Source organism: Notolepis coatsorum (genome assembly GCF_963971535.1).
Source record: "Notolepis coatsorum genome assembly, chromosome: 2".
In the NCBI taxonomy this organism is placed as follows: domain Eukaryota; kingdom Metazoa; phylum Chordata; class Actinopteri; order Aulopiformes; family Paralepididae; genus Notolepis; species Notolepis coatsorum.
Genome location: NC_140166.1, coordinates 20,268,159 through 20,277,281, shown reverse-complemented (window position 1 = coordinate 20,277,281; position 9,123 = coordinate 20,268,159). Strand labels below are relative to the sequence as shown.

The following is a 9,123-nucleotide window of genomic DNA, read 5'->3' as shown; positions in this document are numbered from 1 at the left end:
TCATACTCCTCTCTCCTCTCCTACTCCTCTCCTCTTTCATACTCTCCTCCTCTCTCCTAATATCCTCTCTCCTACTATCCTCTATTCTCTCCTCCCTCCTCTCCTCCTCTCTCTTACTCTCCTCTCCCCTCTCTCATCCACTCCTCTCCTCTTTCTCTTTTCCTCTCCTCATCTCTCTCCTCTCTCCCCTCACCCTCTCTTCTCTTCTCCTCTCTCTTCTACCCTCGTCCCCTCTCCCCTCTCTCCCCCTATTCCTTTCCTCTCCTCTCCCCCCTCCTCTCTCCTCTCCTCTCCCCCCTCCTCTCTTCTTTCCTCTCCTCTCCTCTCCCCCCTCTTCTTCCTCTCTTCTCCTCTCTCCCCATCTCCTCTCCTCTCCTCTCCTCTCCTCTCCTCTCCTCTCCTCTCCTCTCCTCTCCTCTCCTCAGTTCCAGCAGACCTCTTGAGGTTATATATAATCCACTGGACGGAGCGCAGTGAGAGTGTATTGAGTCTGGAGTCGTATACAGTGGAGCAGAAGAGAAGAGTCTGTCAGTGTCTGAAAGACAACATCACTTTACAGCTGGGTGTTGCCAGGGAGACGGCAGACTGTCAGCAGGTAACCAGTACACAGCTGTTTGTTTAAATGTTTCCTCTGCAGAGCGCTGTTGCTCTTGAGTTATGTTTCTATATATCTACTCTGATCTATACAATCTGTTTCTGTATCTCTAGTGTAATCTATACGTTTCTTTTTCTGTATCTTTTGTCTAGCTGATCTATACGTTCTGATCTATACATTCTGTTTCTGTATCTAGTCTGATCTATAATATGTGTTTCTATATACAGTGTCCAGGTCTGATCTATAATATGTGTTTCTATGTCTCTGGGTCTGGTCTATAATATGTGTTTCTATGTCTCTGGGTCTGTTCTTTGTTCCAGCTGCCTTTGGATGACCTCCACGCTGACTTCGGGGTTCTGGCTCTGGGTCAGTCCGACACTCCCTTCAGACCATCCTCTGCTTACTCTCCCTACACCTGCCTCTCTGACCCCCACAGATCCTCCTCTCCCTACTCCCCAGGCACCTCCTCTCCTCCTCCCCCCTTCTCCTCCCCTCCCACCTACCCCTCCTCCCCAGAGCACTACGTCCTCTCCGCACCCCCTGCCAGGAGCCTCACCCCCCCAAAAAGGAGCCAGACACCTCCCTCCCTCCTCCCTCTTCTTCCTCCCCAGAGGAGCACAGACACCCCTGTCTGGAAGGAGAGGGAGAGAGGAGGTGAGGAGGAGGAGGATAGATGGAAGAAAAAGGATAGGGAGAGAGGGAGGGAGGAGGCAGAGGAGAGGAGGTGGTTGGAGAGAGAGCTGAGGAGAGAGGAGGAGAGGGTTTGGAAGGAGCAGGGAGTGAGGAGAGAGGAGGAGAGGGTTTGGAAGGAGCAGGAGCTGAGGAGAGAGGAGGAGAGGGTTTGGAAGGAGCAGGAGCTGAGGAGAGAGGAGGAGAGGGTTTGGAAGGAGCAGGAGGCGAGGAGAGAGGAGGAACGGCAGCAGGGAGAAGGAGAGAGTGCCTCGGAGGCATCAGAGCCTCTCCTCCCTCGCTCCTTCTCCTCTCCTCTCTTGCCCAAGCCTAGCCCCTCCCCCGAGGAGGAGGAAACTGATGATGAAGAGGAGGAGGAGGGAGATGACGGTGTTGATCAGAGCTCCCCCTACAGGCCTGGAGGTGAGAAAACTGAAAAAGAGAAAACTTCACCTCCATTTGATACCACTGCTAACAAACACAAACACAAGCAGGAAACTCCTTTCTCAGAACCTTCTCTGATGTTGTATAACAGCTGTAATACCCAGGAGAATGTTGTTTACTGTGGTAACTGTTGTATAAATCCATAACTGAATGTATTATTGACAACTATGGAAGTAAGTAAGTAAGTAATGGTAGACTGTTAACACATTGAGTGCCATAAGCTTCCCCCATCCTTCACTGTCTAGCACCAGCTTTTCATGACCATTTCCGCGATATTTCACGATCTCTGCAGAGCTATTGTATATTCTATATTATAGCTATGGAGACAATAGTATGGCTCATTTGACAGACACTATTTCTAGTCCAACATGTAAAAAAGAGTTTGTTTCTACACACTGTAGTTTGTAGTTTATTACACGCTAAACATCGTCCATTTCCAAGATAATCCAGTCTTTTTCCATAGATCGCAAGATAAAATGCATTATATGCAATAAGCCCAAACCGTTCTGGTTGATCCCCTGAAACCCCAAATACTCCCAAATCAAAGGTATATACCATGTACACATTAGGCTTGGGCGGTATGACGGTATTACGGTATACCAGGGTATTTCGAGATCCCGCCGGTATGATTCTCAATACCGTGACGTCACAGACTGCTATTACACTGACACTGAGTTGATTGTAGTGCACTGCACAGCACGTGCCAGCAGAGGGTTACGTGGATATCGTTCTGGGACTGGGAGCTAACGTTATAGTAGTACCTGTATGGTGCGGGTTAACTGGCTACTGTTCTGGGACTGGGAGCTAACGTTATAGTAGTACCTGGATGGTGCGGGGTAACTGGCTACCGTCCCGGGAGCTCACGTTGATACCTGGATGGTGCTAACTAACTAGCTACCGTCCCGGGAGCTCACGTTGATACCTGAATGGTGCTAACTAACTAGCTACCGTCCCGGGAGCTCACGTTGATATCTGAATGGTGCTAACTAACTAGCTACCGTCCCGGGAGCTCACGTTGATACCTGGATGGTGCTAACTAACTAGCTACCGTCCCGGGAGCTCACGTTGATACCTGGATGGTGCTAACTAACTAGCTACCGTCCCGGGAGCTCACGTTGATACCTGGATGGTGCTAACTAACTAGCTACCGTCCCGGGAGCTCAAGTTGATACCTACTAACTGGCTACCGTTCTGTGATTTGTTTACTTCGAGGTTGAAGAAAGTGCACTTTTAGGTTGAAAGAACGGCCCTAATCGCAACGTGTTTCAATATAAGCGTTATGTATGGTGATAACGAGTATATTGTTAGCTCCGCCCCCCCCCCCCCCCCCCCCCCCCCCCCCCCCCCGCTGATGAAAATGAAAGTCATACCGTCATATACCGTATACCGGAGTATTATGTCAGCAAGGTATGACGGTATGAAAAAAATTATACCGCCCAAGCCTAGTACACATGTGCCTTCACAAAGTTATCAAAAATGCGATTGTTACAAAACGCTTGGTTTATGTCCGGTAAAGTAAGACACTGTGATTGTTACATAAACATGTTTCAGGTTTGGTAAAATAGACATAGGGGTTCCTTACCTTAGCCAGAAGGTAATCCAAAAATAATAATTCCAATGATCCCGTCGGCGATCGCGATTACTCGTTTATATGTAATTACGCATGTTTACGGGACACTATAGGTTTTGAGACGAGCAGATCAGAGCAAGTCTCGATAGTCCATTTCATTCATCGACTCTCCTGTTCCCTTTCTATCAGTTCAAAAGGTAGGCGATACTGTCACCTGGTGATATTCGATCGGCATTGCAATTCCAACGTAGGCAAACGAGCCAGGGACACAATGATCCGGATGATGGTTATTGTTTATTGTTTATTGTTTAAAAAGGATCCCCATTAGCTGTCACCTAAGTGGCGAGCTAGTCTTCCTGGGGTCCACATAGAAAGACAACACAAAACACAAAACATAACAACATAAGATACATATGACAATCACAATTAACAATGATAATCTAAAAACAGTAAAACATTGTAGACATCATTATCTAAAAACATTGTAACATTGTCTAAAAACAGTAAAACATTGTAGACATCATTATCAACATCAGAATATTTTGCTCACATATTTAAGTAGTGCATTCTCAGGTGGTATTTGAAAGACACTTTACTATTCAATTTACTTATGTTCAGTGGGCAGTTATTCCAATGATTGATGGCACGATAAACAACAGTCCTCTTTAAAGCATTTGATTTTGGACGTGGTAACATAATCTGTCCATCATCAGCTGACCTAGTAAAATAAGAATGAACCTGACTGCATCTGACAATTTGTTTGTATAAGAAAACAGGTTGAGACGAAAAGACAGTGTTCCTGAAAAATTTAACTGTGTTGAAAACCAGCCTATTCTCTACCGTTAACCATGAGAGTTGCCGGTGCATAGTGATGGTGTTTGTTGTTTAGAACGGGGATCAGAGGAAAAAGATCAAAGGATCAAACCCAGAGAAATCTCGGGTAATGGCGCTCAACCCCTGGCGAGATAACCCGAGAAATGTCGGGTCTGGTGCTGAATGAGTTAACAGGGATTTTATATTGGTGTTACATGGGCTTAAAGGAACAGTGGTACATAAATGAGAGAAGATGGGAAGACATTATTTATGAATATGGTGCTGAACGATTTGAAATCATAGAGAGAAAGATGGTGGAGAGATTGCAGTCAGTTCGGTCCAGATGGCAGAAAGGAATAGAAAGATTAGTGAAAGAGAGGAGATGGCTAAGAAAGCAGTGGAGAAAGAGGGAATCCATGTTTTGCAGGAAGAACTAAGAAGTCGGTTAGCAGTACTCCATTATAAGTTTGTTAACTCCAAACTTACTCCATATACGTTTGTTAAAGGAATGTTCAGCCAAGGAAAGGGAGGGCAACTCAAAGCTTCAAAGCAAGAGGTAGAGGAATATTTAAAAAGACTATATTATACCATCATTAGGAGAAATAGAGTATACAATAGATATTAGGCCACCAAGGTGGAAGGAAGTCGAAGCTGTAGTAAGACTGCAAAGGCTTCTTGAGCCTCAGGGCCGAATGGAGTCCGCTAACCTCTTGTGGGGGTTATTGAGAGTAGTATGGGATACATAGGTTATACCAAGAGCTTGGTGTAGAGCAGGGGGAATCCTAATTCCCAAGGAGAAAAATAAATTGCTGTTAAGCCAGTTTTGGACCTCCTGGATGTAGAAGGTAAGATTTTCTTTAGTATAGTGGCACAGAGGCTAGCAAACTACCTAGAAAGGAATCGCTTAATAAATACCACACCTGAGAAAGCAGGGTTTGCAGGATGCATAGAACACACTAGTATGATACGGCACCAGATTCAGTCAGCCAAGATGGAGATAAGAGATTTGCATGTGGTATTTTTAGACCTGGCAAATGCGTTTGGTTCGGTACTGCATAGAGAGGACGTTTTATGTAGACATGGAGAAGATTCCATCTAGTGATGCACGATATATCGGCCGCCGATATAATATCGGCCGATATGGCCGTTTTTTTTACACATCGGTATCGGACCGATATCAAGATAGGGCCGATATTAAAAAAAAAAAAAAAAAAAAATTTTTTTTTTTTTAAATTTTTTTTTCTTTTTACATGTTTTGGCCTTAAATAGTTTCAAAATATCAGTCATTTCTGAAAATAAGTTACAAAAGTAAAAGAATTATGCGTTTTGGAAAATAGCTCTTTATTTGATTATCATAAAAAAGTGTTTTCTATACAGAGATATCGACATCGGTAAATATCGGTATCGGCCAGAACAGCAATATTAATATCGGTTATCGGTATCGGCCACAATTTTCACATCGGTGCATCACTAATTCCATCGATAAGGGACAAGCCAGTGAAAAGTTTGGGTAGGTGGTATAATGAGGAGTTGAATGACAGTGAACAGATAGAGCAACGTAGGAAAGATGTTATAGAGGAGATAGGGCTTCCAGGCAAGTTGAAGTTATGGTGTTTGCAGTTTGCTTTATTTCCTAAGTTTATGTGGCCATTGGGTCTCATTCCCGAACGGATTTACGACCAAAAATTCCCTCTTAGGCAGATTTCTGCCCATTTAAGACATATTAGGGCTGGTAGCGCGATTCCCCAAATATTCCTGAGATCGGATTTGACCGTGGCTGAGAGCAGATTAAAGAGTGCTGAGGAGCACACTTATGATTGATTGACTAATTGAAAATTGTATTAACTTGACAGACTGTGTTCTCATAGTGATTCCTTCATGTCAACGCTACAGGCCTCCTTGGAATTAATTACTTAATCATAATTAAAATAAATATGACAATATTTGTACGATAAGAAATTACGCATTTGATGTCGGAAAAATAAATAATATGGATTCATCTGATCACAGGGCAGCTGGATTAACCATATCTGAACCAGCTATTTTGGACAAATGTATAATTACTTTAATTACTCAGATATTCAAACACAATTATGCAATTATTGTGAAATTATTGAAAATAATAATTATTTAATGCCTTCTGTGAAATTTGTATTTCTTATTTGTTACATATCTGTTTTAATGATTAATTCATTTGAAATAATGCAGGTCAACATTCAATATATCTCATTGATTGGTATACAATGGGACAGACCTTTGTTTGATATAGCTATAAACCTGCATTCCTTCGAATATATCATTAATCAATTAAACTTATATTGAAATACACTATATAGCCTATACACCAACACTGAAATGACAGTGGATAAATAGATACCGTAATTCCTCTAATAGTAACCGGGTCTCAAATACAAGCCGGGTCTCTATTAATGGCCGGGTGCGCTCTTGAGCTAAGCAATTATAAGCCGGCCTCCTAATACAAGCCGGGTTACTAATATACTGAGCTGCATACTGAGCTAGTTACTTGATTTCACTTTGAAAACGTTGAAATGACCAGTGACCACCTGTAATTGCACTGTTTACTATTTCATACAGTACTTGGTTTCAATAAATGAACCCAGTACATTTTACTGGGTTCAAACTGACACAAAATGTTGATTTATTCATTATGATCCGTTTGAAAATTTGAAATATAGGCCTCCCTCTTATACAGGCCTCCTCCTAATACAAGCCTGGTACCCGCTACAGTTGAAACAAATACAAGCCGGGGTTACTATTAGAGGAATTACGGTAAATAAGAACTAAAGCTAATCGCGTGGAAATAGACTGCATTATTATACCATAACAAGTCTTGTGTGCGCCAGTATGGCCTACGTGTCTAATGAATGAACAGTATAGGCTTAATATATTCTAGTTACTTGTTTCATTAGGATTTAGTAGATACTATATATATGCTCTGCCCTACGTACAGTATAAGTACAGTCTGTATCTGCGCGCGCTGCGGCAGGTGTACCACGAGCTGTACTATATGATGCCAATACATTAATCTAATCTAATTGCGATGGGTTGCAAGACTCGCAAATCGCTTCCGCCACCATTTTCACACGGCTGCATCATTAGTTGCCTTATAAGGAGCTCTGGAGGCGTTGTTTTGTATGCAAATGACCTGAACGGGGACGTGCGTTCATGTTTGAGACATATGCCATTCCCCAACGCAGATATCACAGGTGCGAACGTTTGAGCCACTTAAGATTATTACCAGCGTGTTGAGGAAGATAAGTCTTCCAAGAGAACACTTTGGAAAATATTGGGGAATGAGACCCATTGTCCGTATATGAAGTGCCAATACCAAAGGTTGAAAGGCTTGAGATATATAATTAGTCTATGAAATGGCTAGGAGTTCCTCTGTGTTCCATCTTGTGTTTTATTATAAACTGTGTTTGACTCTGTCTTACTGTCTGTCTAGGCCATCCCACCCTACGTCGCTCTCTCTCTGAAGGCTCCCTGCTCCAGGAACCTCGATCGCCCCGTTTCCTGTCTGACAGCACCATCCACCGCCTCACACGCCCTCTGACCTTTGACCCCGATCCTGCACCCTGCCCCCCCTCCCCACACACCCTGAGGTCACAGTTAACCAAGGAGGGGGGGTCAGTTCAACAGATGTTCCTCCTGCTGACTCGGAGGAAGGTAAGACAGAATCCCCCTTCACGCTGCCCATTAAAGCTGGGAATCATACCCCATTATCCCGGCATGCCATTTGTGTGATAGGAACGAACGCTGCATGGGGGCAAATGTTATTGTGTCTGTATGCAAATTCAATCAACGAGAACGCACATTTCAGTTTAAGAATGGGTGACGTATTTCATTCGTGGGACACAGCTACAAAGATTTTGGCCATTTTGCCGTCTTCAGATATAGTGAAATTGCCTGGTTGGTTTCGTCCTAGCTGTTTAAGGGACGTCCCGGCATAGAGGGATAGGGCACACCACCACGCACCACCAACCCGTGCACATGATACAATAATAATATTAATAATAATAGGCTACATGTTTTGTGTCTAATTTAAATCATATGCAACGTGAAAACTACCAAGCCGCGGGAATATTGCTTCATCTAACTTATCAGTTGTTGCATGAATAGAACAAAGGCTGACCACATGATATTATAATAATAATAATAATAATAATAATAATAATAATAATAATAATAATAATAATAATAATAATAATAATAATACATTTTCAAAAGCCTAGAGAAAGCTTGTCTTGACTAATCATCGTGAGTTATGCATGTCAATTTGATAGTATTTTTCATTGTGTTTGTGCGCCTTTGGAGACCTATTTCATCTGCTCTGTGTCTGCAGACAGAACTAACTCTCTCTCACTCTCCCCCCACCTCTCTCTCACTACCTCTCTGCCTCTCTCTCTCTACCTCTCTCTGCCTCTGTCTCTCTCTACCTCTCTCTCTCTCTCTCTCTCTCTAGGACTGTGAGTTTGGCCTCGTCTCTGAAAAGAGGAAGAAAACCAAAAGTCTGTAAGTGATCCCCCTTTACTGGTCCCAGATAGCTCCTCCCCTTTAGGTTACCTCTCCCGCGTCTCTACAATTCGTAGCCGCATTTCTGCAGACCCCTCTCTGATTGGTTGAGCTCCATTTCTGCAGACCCCTCTCTGATTGGTTGAGCGAAGCCCCTCTCTGATTGGAAATGTACTACCAGATTTATGTATAACGTTATTTCGCGTGACTTCGCGGTTTATTCATAACGTTATGCACATTTCACAACACAGCCAGCTGTCAGAAACTGTACATTGTAACGTTGTTATTTCGCGGCCTGCCCATTTGATGTTCCCAAATCATATTCAGAAAGTATCACAGAGACTTCTATTGACCAAGGAATTAGTTATTATTAGTAAGACACAACATTTCTGTAGCAATTGACCACCAGACTCTTTCTCTTAAGGCATTAACGTTAGGTTATGACTATAACCAAGTTCTGTTAGTAGTGGTGACGCTCGGCGTCACTCATGCACTGTCC

General features: G+C 43.2%; 1 protein-coding gene across 4 annotated transcripts in view; it reads left to right on the top strand.

Moving 5' to 3' along the window:
• Window positions 1-9,123, top strand: part of LOC311223086 (regulator of G-protein signaling 3-like) — a 162,538-nt gene that overhangs the window by 108,892 nt on the left and 44,523 nt on the right. For all 4 annotated transcript variants that reach the window (XM_084307822.1, XM_084307823.1, XM_084307821.1 and 1 more), the window contains 4 exons: window positions 426-595; window positions 916-1,687; window positions 7,558-7,778; window positions 8,575-8,624. In XM_084307822.1, the coding sequence (XP_084163948.1) occupies window positions 426-595; window positions 916-1,687; window positions 7,558-7,778; window positions 8,575-8,624 (1,213 nt within the window). The remainder of the gene's footprint in view (window positions 1-425; window positions 596-915; window positions 1,688-7,557; window positions 7,779-8,574; window positions 8,625-9,123) is intronic.